The sequence below is a fragment of the Leptonotus elevatus genome, chromosome 2 (genome assembly GCF_054856555.1).
Source record: "Leptonotus elevatus isolate MCC_2025b chromosome 2, RoL_Lele_1.0, whole genome shotgun sequence".
Classification (NCBI taxonomy): Eukaryota; Metazoa; Chordata; class Actinopteri; order Syngnathiformes; family Syngnathidae; genus Leptonotus; species Leptonotus elevatus.
The window spans coordinates 20,332,382-20,350,842 of NC_141240.1; the positions used below are offsets into that span (position 1 = coordinate 20,332,382).

The 18,461-nt window shown below is 40.2% G+C and overlaps 4 protein-coding genes across 6 annotated transcripts in view; 2 read left to right on the forward strand and 2 right to left on the reverse strand.

The window, feature by feature from the left end:
- Window positions 1-291: 291 nt before the first annotated feature.
- eef1b2 (eukaryotic translation elongation factor 1 beta 2) lies at window positions 292-5,379 on the reverse strand. Its single transcript, XM_086067264.1, has 7 exons — window positions 5,212-5,379; window positions 2,025-2,147; window positions 1,810-1,948; window positions 1,594-1,660; window positions 1,256-1,381; window positions 989-1,056; window positions 292-412 (listed from the first exon to the last, which is right to left on the reverse strand). The coding sequence occupies exons 1-7, from the start codon at window positions 5,289-5,291 to the stop codon at window positions 326-328; spliced, it is 690 nt and encodes a 229-aa protein (XP_085923390.1). The 5' UTR covers window positions 5,292-5,379; the 3' UTR covers window positions 292-325.
- An 18-nt stretch (window positions 5,380-5,397) lies between these two features.
- On the forward strand, window positions 5,398-8,399 carry arl11 (ADP-ribosylation factor-like 11). 2 transcript variants are annotated; one of them, XM_086067265.1, is made up of 5 exons: window positions 5,398-5,518; window positions 7,153-7,218; window positions 7,290-7,405; window positions 7,472-7,649; window positions 8,142-8,399. In XM_086067265.1, the coding sequence occupies exons 1-5, from the start codon at window positions 5,459-5,461 to the stop codon at window positions 8,268-8,270; spliced, it is 549 nt and encodes a 182-aa protein (XP_085923391.1). In that variant the 5' UTR covers window positions 5,398-5,458; the 3' UTR covers window positions 8,271-8,399. The 2 variants fall into 2 exon arrangements, with proteins under 2 accessions (XP_085923391.1, XP_085923392.1); XM_086067266.1 differs by lacking the exon at window positions 5,398-5,518 and adding an exon at window positions 6,338-6,574.
- On the reverse strand, window positions 8,382-12,893 carry LOC147178782 (caveolae-associated protein 2-like). The gene is made up of 6 exons (XM_086067263.1): window positions 12,560-12,893; window positions 11,715-11,855; window positions 11,526-11,627; window positions 9,624-9,881; window positions 9,322-9,474; window positions 8,382-9,253 (listed from the first exon to the last, which is right to left on the reverse strand). The coding sequence occupies exons 1-6, from the start codon at window positions 12,833-12,835 to the stop codon at window positions 8,963-8,965; spliced, it is 1,221 nt and encodes a 406-aa protein (XP_085923389.1). The 5' UTR covers window positions 12,836-12,893; the 3' UTR covers window positions 8,382-8,962.
- Window positions 9,628-18,461, forward strand: part of vps16 (VPS16 core subunit of CORVET and HOPS complexes) — a 19,698-nt gene continuing 10,864 nt past the window's right edge. Inside the window, exons 1-8 of one of the 2 annotated variants that reach the window (XM_086067262.1) lie at window positions 9,628-9,906; window positions 15,886-15,974; window positions 16,037-16,128; window positions 16,206-16,334; window positions 17,469-17,613; window positions 17,690-17,805; window positions 17,891-18,013; window positions 18,102-18,157. In XM_086067262.1, the coding sequence (XP_085923388.1) occupies window positions 15,905-15,974; window positions 16,037-16,128; window positions 16,206-16,334; window positions 17,469-17,613; window positions 17,690-17,805; window positions 17,891-18,013; window positions 18,102-18,157 (731 nt within the window). In that variant the 5' untranslated portion in view covers window positions 9,628-9,906; window positions 15,886-15,904. Of the gene's footprint in view, window positions 9,907-15,289; window positions 15,464-15,885; window positions 15,975-16,036; window positions 16,129-16,205; window positions 16,335-17,468; window positions 17,614-17,689; window positions 17,806-17,890; window positions 18,014-18,101; window positions 18,158-18,461 lie in introns of those variants that run through there. The other variant, XM_086067261.1, reaches the window with a different exon arrangement.

Sequence of the window (18,461 nt, forward strand, 5' to 3'; positions counted from 1 at the left end):
GCCACTCGATTGCGCTCGTCTTTGACGCCACCATAAGGCCGAATAGAGAAATACACCTTTTTCAAAACGAAATCAGAACGCCCATTTTGAATTTGAGGTCAAACTATAGGTAAAGAGATTTTATCTTGATGCCATCCCATGAAAGCCACATTTGCATTGTTGGTCTTTCATTTGGCTTAAACTTTTTTAATAGGTGATAAAATGCCACTATGAACTATTCTGACCAGTGTGATTTATCCCAAAAAAAGCAGCTGGGTCAAGTTGTGCGAACTCAAATAAATAAAAATCAGAGACAGTTTTATCAAAGTGCTTTATTTTTTTCTTTTCAGATTTTGTTAAACGCAGCAACGTCCATTGACTGGACAAAATCCTCAAATGCTGTGATATGCTCCTCCAGAATGTCGGTGCCCACCTAAAGCCCAAAAAAAAGAAGAAAAAAAGAAATCAGATACATGAATCAAGATTTTGTCTCACACACAAAAATCTTTATATAGGCATGTGTGCACAACAGCAACAAATACTGATTGGATCTACCTGATTAATCTTAAGGTGGTGTCAGCAGAAATGTGATGCATGTCTGTATTACAGTGTATCTGTCCTACCTAACAAGTGTGGGGAAAAACTCACTAAATTTAAACTACAGTAAAAATCTAGAAACAGCAGGTCTCAGTGAAGTATTTCTCAGTTGTATTTAACCCCCCATATATAAAAGAAGCACAGTATTCATGTTGAAAGTGTACGTTAGTGGCAACAAATAAATGCATCTACCTCTTTTTTCTTCTTCTTTTTTTTTATATATAAAGTTAAGACAGGTCTATTCCGCTACTGCATTTTAATGCTTGTCATTTGGTCATGGTATTTGGAGAGTCAAATATTTTTTGAAGGGGCATTGAAGGGACAAGAAATTAGGGGGCCACTAACCCATATTAGGGAGGAAACATTTAATATTTTTGTTATTTACTTAAGGTCATCACAGCCTAATACTCACCTTATCATCTTCGACCACACAGTTGATCTGCAGCTTTTTGATACCATATCCCACTGGTACAAGCTTTGCTGTGGGAGAACACCAACAGATTCAAATGACTGTTTCATTTCAAATTGACAGACCAAGTAAACTCCACCAACTGTTTCAGATAATTTAAGTGTCATCACAACTTCAGGCGAAAGATGGTGAGATAAAATCATCATCAAGTGGAGAACTGAAATCCAGATCCGCTGCTGCTACATATCACTTCCATCGCCACTTGCTTACATTGTCCCCAGATGAGTCCCTCCATCTGAATACTGCGGACGCACTCCTCCAACTTGGCCATGTCTGTCTCGTCGTCCCAAGGTTTGACATCCAAAAGAATAGACGATTTGGCAATGAGGGTAGGTTCTGAGAAGGAGGGGAGGGAAGTTAACGCTACACAAACAACTTAAAAGCTGTACTCAACCATGCTTTGGACTCTGTCAGGTACGTATAGTGTACATCACATGTCAGCCGAAAGATGGTGATTGATAATCATCATGTAGAATCCAAATTTAACATCAGATTCAGCGCTACTGGGCCAGCCTGATGACGTAACAAAAAAACAAGTTAACACTTACTGTGTGCTTTCTTGGCAGCGTACGCTGCTACACGCTGCTCCTTTAGCCTTGCGGCCTCCGCATCCTCCTACAACATTAACAATGGCAGGTGAGCATCAACGCCACCCTTGGAATAGAGTAGTTACACCTTGACTGCAAGGCTGACTTTGTCTTTACTTCCGAGCAACACTGTATACTTATCCCCTTTTTATATTTACATCATATTTGTGTTCTCACCTCTTCATCAGAGCCAAACAGATCAACATCATCGTCGTCGTCGTCAGCAGCGGCGGCAGCCTTCTGGGTGACTGCTGCGGTGGAGTCGCCGACACCTGCTGGGCCGTACTGCCCTAAAGGTTTCTTCACACCTGGAAGACTGACAAAATAGGTGGCTGTTTCAGTCCAAGAGAGAGAGCGCTTCTGCCTTTGTCACCACGGCAACAGTACTCAACCTGTTCTTCTGGCTCTGATAGGACTTGATATGGTTGAACCAACGGAGGGCATGGCAAAGGTTGGTTGGGGGTGGGGCTGTGATTGCCTCAAAAACAGCAACATCTGCCTGGGAAGGCACATGCCTAAGAATAAAGATGAGGTTAGTCCTGTCAGCCGACTGTACAAAGCCTGGAAAGCAAAGTATTTATTCCTAACACATTTTCCACAGTAAACATGTAAATTTGTTTCAATTAAGTTTTTGCACCGAGCTTCTTTTTAACATCAGTGAAAAAGCACACGTGGAAGCACTTATACATGGTGTTCCTGAAGCCTAGACACAAAGAAATATTAACTACCGGTGTATTTTTTCACCTCCAGAGATACCCCCCCCCCCTGGGCTCTATGCTGGTCATTTGCGTCCACAAAGTATATCAATTATGGACTGTTTAAACCAAATTGTACCTTCTGGTTTTATCATAGCCACTTACGGCCAGTTGAACCTCATGAAAACAAATGTTTTTAATTTTTTGGCAATTTAATGTAATATTATTCAGATTTTGCATAATATACATTTGATGGCTTGGAGAACTCCAATGGAGCAAATTAAGTTTTTTTTTTTTAAGGTGGAGAAACCCTTTGTTGGCTGTACAAAGACTGTACTAGCAATTTAACGTACTGAGAATACATTTAAAATGTATATATTTTGGGGTTAACCTTTGCACTGCGCAAACAAATTTCAATTGTTAAAAATATGCATAAAACTATGCAGTAAAAAAAGGAAGAAAAAAAAGAGGGGGAGCATTTTTAAAAACCACCACAAACCAGCTTAAAGGATCAAATAAAATGAGCTGGAGGGTTAAATATGTAATAGAAATACGTTACATAAGGTTGTCTCTTTGTTCATAAAACCTTAAACTCCATTACTTATTTTATTGAGGATATGCTATTGATCCGTGATCCTCAAAGTGTAGTACTAGTACCACTCGTGGTCGGCGGGCTCCCTTTACTTGGCAAAAGAATAAAAAGTGTAGTTCATTTTTATTTGACTTTATTTAACAGTTTATTTGTAAACATTTGCTTAAGTATGATTTTATTTAACTTGTTCTGCAATTAACTAGTTATTAACTCTTTGACTGCCAAAAACGTTTAATAACGTTTAGTAAAATTCTAAGGAGGGCTGCCAAAGACGTTAAAAGACGTTCACTATGGGTTTTTTTTTTGGAAACGGGTGGAGGAAAGCCTTGGCCAGCTGTGCTGAAAGTATCAAGCAGATCTAGTTAGTATAATGACTATTTTTGGGCACTAGATGGCAGCGATTACTCTCTTTGGACAAGATCAGGTAGGTGTCAGTAGAAGACGTGAGGCAGAGCTAGAGTGTTGAGGGGAGAATGGCTGAGGAAGCGAAAATGGCGACCAGTTGCAAGCAGCTCCCACTTGAGCATATTTTTTCAAAGACGAAAAGCATCGACCAATGCTAAAGAGCACATTGATGACGATGGTGACTCAGAAGTTGACGCCGAAGTTGGAAGCGTTGACGCGGCGGCTATGATCACGGCGTAAAGCCTCACCGGCTAGCGGTGCTACGGGCGAAAAACGCGGTGCACAACCGAGCACTTCTGCACAGGCGGACGTTCAATCGGACGATGAAGAGTACCCCGAGTCCAATGCATATTCATCGAAGGAATGGGTACAGTCTGATCACTGAGAAGACACTGGTTCTGGACTACGATGCCACCATGAATGGAGTGGATAAGATGGATCAGAACATCTACCACCCGGTATAGGAACTGAAGGACATGAGGAAGCCAGACGTAACACCAGGTCACTGTCATGATCCTGAGAGTAGACTTGATGGCAACATGGCCAAACACACACTGCAATATATACTTGCTATTCCCCGGAAAAAAAAGCCCAGCAAGAAAGTGTAGCGTCTGCACGCGAAGTGGCAATTGCAGTGAAACTAATCTGTTGTGCAAATCCTGCTGCGTCCCCTTGCACGCAGGGGAGTGTTACAAAAAGAAAAACTGTATTTGAAACATCCACACCATTGTAAATAGTACCACAGTTGCACACATTTGTAAATAGTTTGCCAAATTGTTTTGTCAAATTGTTACACTGTGTAATGTAAATAAACGTATTTTGCTATCAAAAAACACTTTTTCATTGTTGGTGGTAATGTTTTACATAAGTAAAGCACTGTTTAGATGTTTGTGGCATCATTCGTGAAAAAAAAAGGTGTCAAATTCACTAGAGTGCATGAAATTTCTCCGCATTTTGGTCCAAAACAGAGCATTTGGGTGAAACTAACCATTTTCTATTGTTGATTACTGAAAAACGGAATAAGGTAGAAACAAACTTTTTTTTCTGATGAAAGATGAGAGTTCAATCTTTCATTTGGTAGTATGTGTGTTTCCATAGTCCAAATACAAAATTTTCTGTGGACCTTGAAAGATCAGTCAAAATGCTTAAATCAGCTGGCACCCACAGCATCCCTTTTCTGAAAACATCTGGCAGTCAAAGAGTTAAAGTACAGTTTCATATTATTCTACATTAAAGCACCACGTTCAAACTGTAGAATGTTACAGTGGCTTACAATAATATTTTGTATTGGAGGAATAATGCTGCTGTCTTGTTTGTAATAAATGCTTACTAGGCTAAAATTTAACACTGGTCATGGGCCAATCATTTTGGAGGTGGGGTATTTGTATTGTAAAATGCGTGTGTTCAATGACGATCTGAAAAATAACCTTGATCTAGCTCATAAAGAGTGAATATTCAGCAACGGGGAATTATTCATTCGTATTCACGTGATTATAATTCAAGTAGTTATCAGTCAATATTTCATTATCATACTTCAGTTCAGACTGGAGTGACACGCTTTACAAATGGCATTCATCACCTAGCCGTTAGCCAGCATGTGAGCCATGGCACTGGCGTCGCCTTTCTTCCCCAAGCGCGACGTGCCTTAACTCAACGCACCAGTCGTAACGCTAGTTTATACGATACGTTTGCACATCTAACCAACTACATTAGACTTTCCCGTTAGATTATTAGTCGCATCGGTCCGCTTTGAAATGCTAGTTGTTAGCCACGCATGGTCAAAATGGCGCCGCCGGTAACGAGGAACAACACTGGAATTCTTGTGCCATTCGCCCTAGTTCTTAACCGGATTTGTACATATGTATATAATATCGCAGCTGCACTGACCCTTCTATGTAGCTGCGGTCCGAAAGGAAATCATTCAGCACTTTGAGACCGGAGGGTGCTTTCAGGTCACCGAAACCCATGATGGCAAGGGGTAGCTACTTAGGGAGGAAGAAGGGCCAACGTGGAGGCAAGCCGCCATTTTATAGCCGGAGACTGGCTCCTCCTCACCCAACTCCAGCCCCTCCTGCTCCGAGGTTGGAAGCCTGCGCGCCAGCACAGTGTAAAATTATTTTCAAATTCTGAGAAAATGTATGCTAAAATCCAACCAAACTTAAAATATTCTACAGTTCACCAGTGGTCAGCAGTGGTAAGGAGGTGCAAATACTACTCTGCTTTAGTAGATTGTGCAGGTATCTGAATTTAAGTATGGTAATCTCTCATCCATGGCGTTATGTTATAAAAGCAATGGATAATGTGAAAAAAATTATATCGAAGCAGTCTTAAAAAAGCAGAGTAACAACTGAAGCCTAGCACACACATACACACAATCTGCGATATAGCGGGACCGTGATTTGGCAGGGGGATTACTGTACGAACCTTGTTTCCTGATAACATACTCTTTGTCTTACTCCCAATATTTGAAAACGTGTATATGTTGTACTCCTTAGTCTTTATTCTGTCAAAAATAGGATTAACCTTCATGAATGACAGCACAACATAAAATAATAATAATAATTAAAAAAAGATAAATAGACAAAGTCAGGTCTTGAGATCTCAGGAAAGGCAGAAAAAAAACAGGTATACAGCAGCAGGAGCAATGTGAAGCAAGTTAAAAGCAAGATATTCACTACTGTCCATTCTGGAAAACATCAGCTTCAAACATTTAAAAATAGTCTCTGAAATATAAAGATTTTATTTTTTATTTTTTGCTTTTTCAGTTTCTGTTTTTTTTCCTGAGGAAATTTCCTCTGTTATCGGAGTTAGTTTATGTGGAGGTAAGATTAAAATAAATTTAAAAATTCTTTTAGGAAAGGTGCCTCAATGCAGCCTTTATCAGTGTATAGATTTCTCCCGACCAACCTTTTTGAATCTATTTTATGTTACCCCATAACCCTTTACAGCATTCATATTTAAGTACTGTACTGTACTGTAGTGTGAATACTTTTGAAGCCCTGTTTTAATGTTGCTATGACAAATCATCAGGGGTTTTGTTCATAGACACAGGTTGCAGGAAAAATACCATGTTTGTTTTTGTGCTACTTGCTTGCATAAAAAATAAGCAGTCAAACCAGTTTGTGATGTCATGTGCTCCTTCCTTGGTTGAGACATTTATTTAGCAAGAAACCGTCTGGATTGTGAAGTTTAAGGGACAAAGATTAGAAGAGGCGTTATGGGTCTAACTCAGTCATCTAAACATCCACAGGTAACACAATTTGATTTGGCATGTTGACTTACAGGCTTAACGTGTTAAACCAACACCTGGATCCACCCTGAACCAGGTTAAAAATAAATAAATAGGCGCCACTTTCTCGCCGTTTAAATGCATGAATGGAACAAACTTAAACAAAAATGTTAAGTGCTTCGATCTAAAGTTTCAAGTCATTGATGCATTGTTAGCTTTTGTAAATGTGTTGTTTATGTTGGAATGTTTAGATTAACTTCAGAGTCTTAAGAAGGCTTGGGTGGCATGTAATGTCAAACTTAAGAGTAAGATTCCATTTTGCAATAGAAAAAAAGTACCTGTAGTCATATATGATTGCATCTGTAGATCTCGTAAACAATAAGCGGCAGGGTACATCTGAGTGGCAGAAAAGGGATTGACCACCGCCACCTGATATACCGTACCTCAAATTAATTCAGAGGAACCTGTTGGTAAGGAGGAACAATCCTGTGGCTGTCGTAAATAGCAGTAAGGATTTGTTTACTACGTGCCATCAGCGGTCACTTCGTCTTTTGTCACAGAGTGATAAGAGATCAAATGCTAAGGTAATATTGGTTCAGGTGATCCTGATGGGTTTGGACTCCGCGGGAAAGACAACTTTGCTGACTCGACTGCTGACTAGACAGGTGAGGCTCTGGCCAACAGGACGTTGTGGTTTGTCTGTGTGCGCGACTTTGATCGGATTGTGACGTGACAGGCGATGGACACATCACCAACCATTGGGTTCAATGTCGGATCGTTCGATGTGGACAAGCGGACGTCAATGACAATTTGGGATGTCGGAGGGCAAAAAAGCATGAGGCCCAACTGGAGGTAATCTTGTCCTTTGGTTTTGTTCGCCGCTTCCTCTTCCTCTTCCTTTTTTGCCACCTTTTTCAGGTTCTACCTGGATGACTGCAAGGCACTGGTTTTCATGGTTGACAGCAACGATCCCAGTCGGATGCCGGAGGCCCAGAAGGCATTGAAGAAGCTTCTGAGTGAAGGAAAGTTACGAGGTATTCCGTTGATGGTTCTCGCCAACAAAGTGGACCAGCCTGGCGCCATGACTGTACAAGAGGTAAAACACACACAAAAAATTCTAGACGTACAGTGGAAACTCTGACCTTGAACGCACAACGTTGAATGTGTTCAAATTTAAGTTTTCTCATGTTAATATTGCGTGAAGCTGTTGACTGTAAATCACAAAACCTTTATTAAGTGCGAAACGCTGCGAAATTAGAATGAGTAAAAAAACAAAAACAAGTATATAAAATAAGTGCTTCAAACTCGTGAAACGCTGATATTCCCACGATTGTGGCCATGTCTGTTGAATACGCTGAACCTATACTGGCTTCTGTTATACTGGTAATCAAACTTAATTGTATTCTATTTAGCCAAACCAGTTACTTTACATGTAGAGAAACAGCTTGGATAAAATGAAGCATGCACAAAAATGATTATAGACAACAACGAAAGCCAGATAGGATGTAGCTGTGTCATTCCTCCTTCTCATCTTTTTTTCTCCATCCCGTCCGCACCTGTTCTTTCATTGACACCCACTCGAAATCAGATATCGCGCCAGCTGGGACTGTCCAACTATCCACAGCTGCGATGGGAGATTCAAGCATGCAGCGCGCTGAAAGGAATCGGTCTGCGTCAGGCCTTCACGTCCGTCGCCAAACTCATCAAGAAGAACTAACATAAGGGTGTGAAAAGGAAGGGGTGGAGAATACATGCAGAATGTGAAGATGTGTGATAGTAGAAGTAGACAGGTCAAATGTCGGGTTTTTGAATGTATAAAAGAAATAAATACAAATCCCAAATCGTTTTAATTCCTTAATTAAACCTGACACAGAAAACCTTGTGACACACTTTAATTTATCTATATCTGTTAAGTACAATTAACAGAGACTATTCTTTGGTTGGAAAAGGTATTTTTACATCAAAGAAAACAGTGTTATATTGCATTAGTGAAAGCCATTCGAAACAGTTTTCTACATTTTCAAACTGGTTGATTATAGTGAGCTTAGTTTTGTGTGATAACAAGGCAGCGGCTAAATAATGTAAGCCATTGAAAGGTTAGCATGATGTGAAGCTATAAAAAAACACACTGTTACATTTGTTGATAAACGATTTCTTGATAGATAAATACGGAATGTGCTCATATTAAGTTGGGGTAAACATTGTTGCGGGGGGGGGGGTCCTTTCTAATTCTGGGTGAACCTATTTCAGTCAACAGCACATGAATACTTTCAAACAAGGTCCCCTCCAGTGTTTTTTGTACTCGATTCTCCTCTGTTACCCAACTCAAACAGATAGTGTGATTGTGTTTGCGCTTTTCAGTGTAAGAAATGCACAGATCATAAATCATCTCTAAACATGGTCAATCTCTTATTCCTGGAGTGACATTGAAGACTCCTCCTTGTTTTCCTGGTCCTGAGGCAGTGTGGCAGACAGAGCGTAGTCCTCACAAACCCCTTCAGATATTGCGCTGACCTCCGCACACGATTGCTCTTTCTCCTGCTGCTCCGGCGGGGCCAGCTCGTTGTGGATCTCCGTGAAGGTGACTTCCTGCTCGTCACTGCCCAGCGGGGAAAGCTGGACGTGCTCCTCCGAGACAGGCTGCTCGTCGATCTGGGCAGGGTGTTCTTCAGGAGGCTGCGAGGTCGAGTTGCTGCGATGCTGCAAACGCACACAGGTTAGAGGTCACACAGACACAAGATAAGTTCAAGATTGCTTAGAGGTCATACCTTCTTGATGCCAAAGGTTATAGGGGAAACCTTGAGGCTGGATGTTTTCTGTTTGATTTTCTCTCGTTGTTCAGCAGAAACAATTTTTGTTCCGATCTTGGTCATCTTTTTCTCAATGTTTTGGCGTGAGAATGCCTTCTTCAGGCTGTCAACCTGCAGAGAGAGATAGAATCAGAATTATCTTTATATGCCAAGTATGAGTTACCATGGCAATATTTTTTAATACTGATAAAGAACAAATTGTTAGGCTAAAAGCATAATTGCCTAAATCGTTTTTTAAACATCTTATTTGTGTGGCTTACCTTCTTCAGACTGGAGAGTTTTAGCTTCTCAGCTTTGGACTTCTCCATGTTCTCAATGTCTTGAAGCCACATCTCCTCATCCAGATCAGCCTCCAGGCCAACGTCTTCATCAGATGACAGCTCGATGGTTTGAAGTCCACCCTCGGTAGGCTGATTGCCTTCGACAGGACCAGATTCATCCCCTTCTTCCAGAATTTCATCCCGAGGGAACGGCGGAGGGTCCTTCACAAAGACACTGGAAGGGATCTCATTCTCCTCCTTCGAGGGACAGCAGAAACCGCCAGTAAGTCACAAACAGGCCTAAACTGAACATTATGACAGCACTACTCAGTGTTGTTTACTAGTGTAGAGTTTTAACAAAATACAGTGTTGGAGTAACACTGGTTAATTGAGAAAAAAAGTAACTATTTGACCCCCCCCCCCCCCCCCGCCACATATAAACACTTTTCTAGTGTTAGATTTAACACTCCTAATTTTGCTGTGTCAGACTAATCAGAACCAAATTCCTTGAGATAGTGACCTGGCTTAAAAGTTTCTTGAAATACGATTCATTGTTCAGCTGATTTTTTTTTTTTAAACAGGCAGTTTGACAACTAGTGAATTATTCTTAAAAAAAAAAAAAGAAGAAGAGGCTTCTAGCTGCTTAATGCCACTGCTAATGTAAACTAAACATAAAACAGACAATTACATACACATTGTGTATTTATAACACCAAACGACTTTGCCAGCTTTGCCAGCTTGGTGACTTTCTCACTAAATTTGGCAACTTTTTTTTATTTGGGTCAAAAGCAACAAGCAACAAATCTAGTGACTTTTCTGGTGTTCTTTAGGGTGTGTTTTTTTAAACTAAATTTTTGCCTCTCCCATGACATTTTTCCTCTCTATTACATGCAAATGGAAAATTATGCAAATTAGACAATTATGTCATTTAGCGCCTTCTTGCAACTTTTTGGGACAGCCAATAGCTACTTTCCTTGGAGAGTTGGCAACACTGCCCCTAGTAGCTTAATGCTAACACATAATGTAAAACGCCATAGACAGGCTAACAACTAGCATCAATGGTCGCCATGTTATAGTCCTTAAAGCAATGGATATTTACAGTAGAGGAAATTGAAAAACACGTTGACAGACAATATCACAATACTCACGGCAAATATTCTTTATGCACTCCGAAAAACAACTAACACTAGAATATGCAACTTCTGGAGAAATTGCATGTGAATGCTGAATGATAAACTTTGGAATAATGTGGAATGCAATGAAATGACAATGAACGTAATGGAATCATGTGTAATGATACTGAATGATGTGGAAAGATGTGGACTCATACTGGGGAAAAAATGGGCAATGTAATGGTGAAACATTTAGAATGATTTTGAATAAAATGAAATTATGTTAAAAGATATGCAATGATGTGGAATGAAATACATGATTTTGAAATATGTCGAATGATATAAAATGTTCTGGAATGATAGTGAATAATATTGAATGAGATGATCAGAAGTGGAATTATATTGAAAAAAAAAAGAATGCATTATAATGGTGGAAAATGGGGATTGATATCGAAAGCTATGGAATGACGTTGAATGGTATTGAATGATGTGGAATGATGTGGAATGATATCGAATGATGATAGGAAAGATGATTTGAGATGGAGACATGTGTTTTGAGTTGCAAGTATATTCACAAAACGAATGAAATCTGTATCTCAAGGCACCACTGTACTTGATTAACAGCTAACACATGGCCTTAAGGAATTTGGGCAATGTTGTGTATTGGTGAGAGAAGCCAGAGCCATGGTTACCGGTGATCTTATGATCCAAAAAAGGAGATTAGCACAGTTCACATGACCTCTTGTTCCACCAAAGTGTTGCGAGACTAAAATAACTCCAACTCACAGACCTGAAAGATGAGCACTTTAAAGTTGTTTCTGTCGATCAGATGAGCATGGTTCGCCTCCAGTTTCTTAACCTGCGAGCCCTGACGCTCCATCCTTTCTCGTACCTGAAACACAACTCCATTTTTTTTCCAAAAACATCCATCCAGATGATCCTGGCATTTGACGTGTCGATGTCATTGACTTCTAGTTACCTCCTTCATGGTGACAGAAAGCTTGCGACTTTTGTCCAGCAGTTTGCTGACGGTGTTGGAGGTGTGACTGTGGCTCTTGGAGAGTTTGATCATATCGGCCTGGATCCCCCTGACCACGCCCTCCATCTCCACCTGGTGCCCCTAAAAACCAAAGGATCTTTCAGTTATGACATTCCTGTGACCACGCCCTTCTCAGTTCTAACCAAATGTTTGCCGAAAATAAATTACGCCAGATAGCTGAGGTTTGTTGAAAAGTGGGTGTCGGTTGTCTTTAGGGCGGAGGGAGAGAAGTTTAAAATCTTGACTACTGACTTTTGAGATGATTTTGAGCACTAGCATCTCCATGCTCAACTTTTGGGTAAAACTCTTTAAGTGAAATTCCATTTCCTTTCATGGATAAAAATGTGCAAAATAAATACAGATTAAAAAAAAACAGTTTATAATATTGCAAGAAATTGAAGATAATGATAAAAAAAGGAGATGCAAGATGGTCATGTGAAATTTATATTGGTTTGAATTGGAAAGAAGTAGCTGGAGTTGGACTGGCTCTGGAGTCTTGATCATTACTATTGGAGAGAGTGTAGTCTAATAAAGTAACAAATATGTAAGACCCGTTTCATCAAGTTGAGTCAAGTTGTTTGGAATGAACTCTCTCTTAACTTGGTTAGGAAAAATAAATTTTCTTAGCTGAGTGTGTGTATGTATATAATATATAATGTAACTATTTTTAAAGTTGACTAAGTTCTGGACCTTGAAAGTCCTCATAAAGTTACCATAACACGTTTGGTTTAGCAAGCCTGACATAAACTGTCACAGAGTTGAGCGCGGCCCCACCCTTCTCTCACCTCCATCTTGTGCTGGTTTTCCTGCACAGCGTCCAGCATGTTGACCAGTTTGTCCAGCAAAGTGAGGACCGTGATGGCGTTAACGGGGCCCTGGCCCATTTTCTCTGGGTCTAATCCAAGCAGGCCTGCTAAAGGGGTTTCCTGGTTCTCTGAGTTCTCCTGTTCTTTGAGCTGGTCCTCCGAGTCTTGGACTTGGGGAGGGACCAGCAGGTCCTGGTTCTGGTGGGTATCAGTGGTCACCATGTTCTTGCTGGTCTGAACACCGTCCTCACTCATCAGAGGCAGCAGTTGGTCAGAAAGTTCTGCAGGCTGAAAAACAGTGGAAAATGTGTGTGCGTGCGTGTGTTGCGTGTGTGCTGAGCTCTGATTGGTTGGCACTTGGAAAAACATTCCGCCTAACTTCCCTGTAGGGAAGTGCACACCCTTAACTCTTCCCGTGCCAGAACAGGCCAGTACTTGTGCTTGTTCTGCAGCTTGACACAAGTTCCACAAACAAGACAAGGGTGAAACAAGCTGGAACCACGAGCCAATTCAATTGTCCAATGGGACAGGAAGTGCAGCAAAAAACTGCAGAAACAAAGACTACAGTATTCAATCACCCAATTGTGGACCATTTAATTCATATGCAATATTCAAGGATGTATTTTTTGTATTAATAAAATACAGTACATAGAAAACATTACACAAGACCTAAACTTCAAACTTACAAAGGAATGAAACCACACACCTTTATGTTACAAAATAGATAAATAAGAGTCTATAATCGTTTCAAATGGAAGTATTATATAAAACCATAAACACAGTTAAACACAACAAAAGTACTCAAACACTCATCTTGTAAGGAAAATAAGTGTAAAACAGAGGTGGTACCATAAAACAGACGTGGCACCATCAGCTAGGGTGGGGAAGGAGTTAAATAAAAACGTACGGCCTGTTGCCATGAAAACAGAGTGTAAGGGGGTGATCTCTCTCACTGTCATGCCTTCCAGATGAAGTCATCTGGAAAGAAAGTCTCCCTCTCACTTGCACGCTCTGAGTTAAAGTTGTGGTTTACATGCACACATCATGCAATGAATGTCATGTTCATTTTGGCCTTTTGATGATCTCGGAATCTACAGATGTTTCGAAATAGCTTCAAAAGACTAAAGGCTAGTTTAAAGCTACAATTTAAAATCTACAATTCTCCTTCTTCCTGAGTTCCTTGCATATTCCTATCATTCTGATACTACATGTTGGATTTGTGACTCCTACTTGATAGATGAACTTTTGTGTGTTAAGGGTCAAGTCATCTCAAACCGTTTGTCTGTCAATAACGTGTCGAACGGTGTAGTTCAGCAATTCAAAGGTGTCTGATCTTCACTCAGCCTAGCTTTCAAGTCATGGGTGAGAAACTTATATAAACCAACCACACTGTGACATCACAACGGAACTGTAATTTAGAACGGCTTCGTCTCAAGTGTTACATTTTCAGCAAAAGGCACAGAACAAACACTTCAAACAAGAACCAAGGAAGACACAAAGGAAGTTGCATTATTTAGAAACACAATAGAGTAGGGGGCGACTTCCCCACAGTCCTACTCATGCACTTTGTGTTAGTTTTCCTTCTGTCTTGTTTTGTGCGTGAAAGTTGGATCTCTCAGCTGAAGCAGCGGCAAAGAGGACGATAGGAGTTAGAGGAAGTTCTGTTGTGCTTGCCAATGCTTTATTAGATTAAATGAAACATTATTGAATTAATGAAAAAGTCCACAAGGTTTTTGGTACACAGAATTACAGGAAGCTCGAGACCAAATACATTGACAAAGAGGCAGTAAAACACAATCTGTTTTCATGTGACATATCAAAGTTGGAGGGAAATGCATTGTGTGGAAGCAATTAATTAATCTGAGGCAGCTGAAACGAAATACATTTACTACACATTCTGTACACAATGAAATAGAAATGGTGGAGCAAAGTGAATAATTTACGCAATAAACTATTAAGTGTGCGAAGATTAAAGAGCATTCACACTTCTGTTAGTGTGTTGTAGAATACTTTATTTTATTATTCAGGCCATTTTTTTCATCCTCCACATTTTTCCCTGACTCATAATCATTGACATTTCCAAACATTCACAAAATTCTGGATTTTAGTCTTGCATTTTATTCCTAAAAATTCTCAGTTTTCACACAGTCCCATTTTTTACACATAAAAAAAATCTGGTGAGTTCAACATCATTTTAATTTTTTTAATTTTATTTCAATGAAGCAGTAAGACATACAAACTTGGCAACAATCAGCAATCAATTTTCCATACAAATCAACAATAACTGCCAAGGGAACAGTAGGTCACAGGTGAAAGCAAGAAAGACAAAAAAGGATCGATTACACCATGTTCACACACAATTGTAAATTACATACATAACTAAAATAAAATAAAACACTTAAAGTAAGAGTTAAATGACAGTACATAAATAAAATCAGGACATATTCAACTCAACACAAGAGGGAATTTCTTCAGCATATTATATATTATTTGCACTTTAGGTCTTTTAACCAATCTTAGAGACTTAATATATGTACCAAATTCGTTTACAAAACGGCGTTAGATTTTTGAAACTTTTTCTTGTGAATGATAAATGTTGCCATAAATAAGTGAGTTCAACATCAGCTGTTGTGATAAATTGTCCAGCAGATGGCGGTACAATGAATAGTGTGAAGCAGCTGATCCCTTTAAAAAAACAAAGAAGGAGACTTGTATGCAATCAGGTGACCAACTTCAAGCTAACAACAGCGGAAAACAAAAATAAATGCGTACTGTGTATGCGGTTCGATTGCCAGCTTGATGCGTTTAGGTCTCATCTAGAGGACCATACACAATGGCTCTAATAACAGCCAACTGGAATCCGATGGGAGAAGCTTTTTACCGGTAAGTTTTAGCATCACGGGGCGGCTAATTAACAGGAGATGCTCCTGTAAACATGCAACTGCACACTCGTATAATTAACATGTTCTTTATCCACGTTCAAGACTGTTTTCTTGGCGTTGCTGCAATTTTCATCTTTTGTGACTCGGACTCTGTCATGTCATCTTTGTCGTAGTTGTAATGTTTATGACATTCATTCAAGGGCTCATGGCTGCAAAAAGCATGCATCAACTACCATAGGAAATAATAGATATTGGATCTTTTTTCCCCCTCCAAAAATTAAAATAACAATAATATATATATTTTTCAAAATATATACACATCCTTAAGAATGTAAAGTGTAAATTCTAATTTTACTTTAAGTCAGACTGCAAATGGCTGTGACAGAGAGAGACTTGGTGTGTGTGCTTGTTGTGTTTTGGCAGTAAAACAGAGCTGTACGAGATGAGTTGGAACCTGAGAGATGGACTGAAAGACTGCTTGGTGGCAGCGGCACCTTACGGCGGACCTATAGGTACACACGTGTCCGACTTCAATCGACGTAATGGCCCAACTGAGTGTTTTTGTTTGTCGCAGCTCTCCTCAGAGAACCTCTGAGACGTTCTCCAAGTTGTCGACCTCAGTTAGAGATTTATTCTGCTTCTGGAGTTGCCATTGCTAGTTTTGCGGTAAGTACCAGTGGCACTACCCTTACCGACTACCTCTCCTTTACTGTGAGCTGACAGTCGGTGTGTATGTGTGTTAGTGGAAAAGCGGTCCTGTGATTCAGCTGGGTTGGACAGTCTCAGATGAGTTGTTGTGTATTCAAGAAGATGGTTCGGTTCTAATTTATGACCTGTTTGGAACCTTCAAGAGGCACTTCAGCATGGGACAGGTATGATGCCGCCAGTTTGTGTGATAGTGGATCTCAACTCATCAATTAATAATAAACACGAAGATTCCAAATAGCGGGTGATTAGTTGAGTGCTTTGAAGTGATGGAACTGTATGTAAGACAAACAAATATATTACTGAGTAAGAGACAAGAAATCCGTCCCTCTGAAAAATGTGGGGTACATGCTTAGGACCGCCCCCTCATTTGAATAACATTTCATGACGCATTTCATGTTGACGTCTGCAGCATGAAAAAATAAACATGCGAGCACAGCTTTTTTATTTATTGATTGTTATTTAAATCTATTTATATATTTGTTTTTGTACTTATTTCCACATTTATTTTCATTTTCGTTTTTATTTTTACTTTTATTTATGTATATATTTTGTTGTTTTTATTCCCATTTATGGATTTTTTTATTTTTGAATTATATTTTATACCCGTTTTTATTTTCACTTTTATTTATTTATTTTGGCATTTTTGGTCCTCCATAATAACTGCGGCCAAATCAGCCATACCAATTTGTCTCATGTTTGATCAATCATGTGCTAAATTCATCTAACCTCACCAGCCAGATTGATAATTGTAATTCACTCGAGGGAGTTCTTCACATTATCAATCTGGTACTTCACGAGGCAGACCTGTTTGGGAAAGGCGGGGCTTGCTGTACAATACTTTGAGTTGACTGGACGATGAGGCATCTTTGCACATTTTGTTTTGGCCAATCAAGGCAACGGATGAAAATTTCGTCTTCCGTCTCGTCTTAGGAAGGGGGGGGCATTACTATCTTTACCAGATAAAAATGCACGAAACTCCTCTCGCTGTTAAAATTCAACAAGGAAACTGAGTAATTCTGCGAGAACATAATTAATTGCAGCATCCATTCGTCTGTTAGGTTTGTTTGTTTCCCCCCACCATCGGCGCTAATTGGTTTCGTCCTGCCTAAACAACGCCTGATTGGTCCGATTGAAAAAGATCGGCTGCAAACGTGTCAGCGGGAGCGGTACATGATGTAGTGTTTGGAGTTTGTGAATTCCCAAATACTGCGAGAATTCATCTTTCTGGCAAGGTTAAAATTCATCTGTTTCCATATACAATTATTTGAATGTGCAAAATGAACATCGCTGTGTTGCAGGAAGTGGTGCAGTCTCAGGTCTTAGAAGCCAAGGTGTTCCATTCTCCCTACGGGACAGGTGTTGCCATAGTAACGGGATCCTTTCGCTTCATCTTGGCTACCAACATCAGTGATTTAAAGCTTAGGAGGTTACCCGTCGTCCCAGGTAACACCTGTCCTGTGCGACAACCTCCCCGCACCTCCAATAATCTTTGAACATGATCTGTGTTTGTGCACGTCAGGCCTGCAGGCGGCGCCGTCCTGTTGGGTTGTCCTCACACAAGACCGCCAGACCAAAGTCTTGTTGGCCACTGGAACTGAACTCTATATCCTTGACAATACTTCCTGCACTTCTGTGGTGAGACAGTAACACTGCTGGCTGGTGTTTATATACACACACACGTGCACAAACAGTGACACACGTTGTGTTCCGCCCATGTCAGTGCGCTCCAGGCCTCAGTCCTCAGTCGGGCAACATCATCCATATGTCGGCATCATTCAGTTACAAATACCTTGCTCTCTTCACTGACACTGGACACCTGTGGACAGGTTTAGCCCAGCTTCAGGTGAACCTCATTGTTGTCTTATCATATTTGGACCACCTTATAAAGGGGTGCTGTTTTGTGGGAGATTTATGTGTGAATGTGTCTGCAGAGCAAGCTGAGTGAGGTCGATACCAAAGTGAGGACACCACCCAAACAGATGGTCTGGTATGTACTTGCCTCTCCGTTTACTGGTTTTGTGATCGGTCATTCCCTCTCAAAACACACCTTCATAATCGATTCAATGAAAAACTGTTGAAAGTTTTGAATCCTACAATCAAAGTCGACCAAGTCGGATAAATTGACTTTAAAAATTGGTTGACTTAAAATGTTCTGCCTCAAAGCTTTGCCGGAAACATGTTTGGGCTGACCATGTTTTATACACTGACTTTTTGCAGATGCATGCAGCGTTTGAATGATGGCTGCAATCTGATCTTTATTTATTCTGTTAGTGCACCATCTAGTGGCCAAA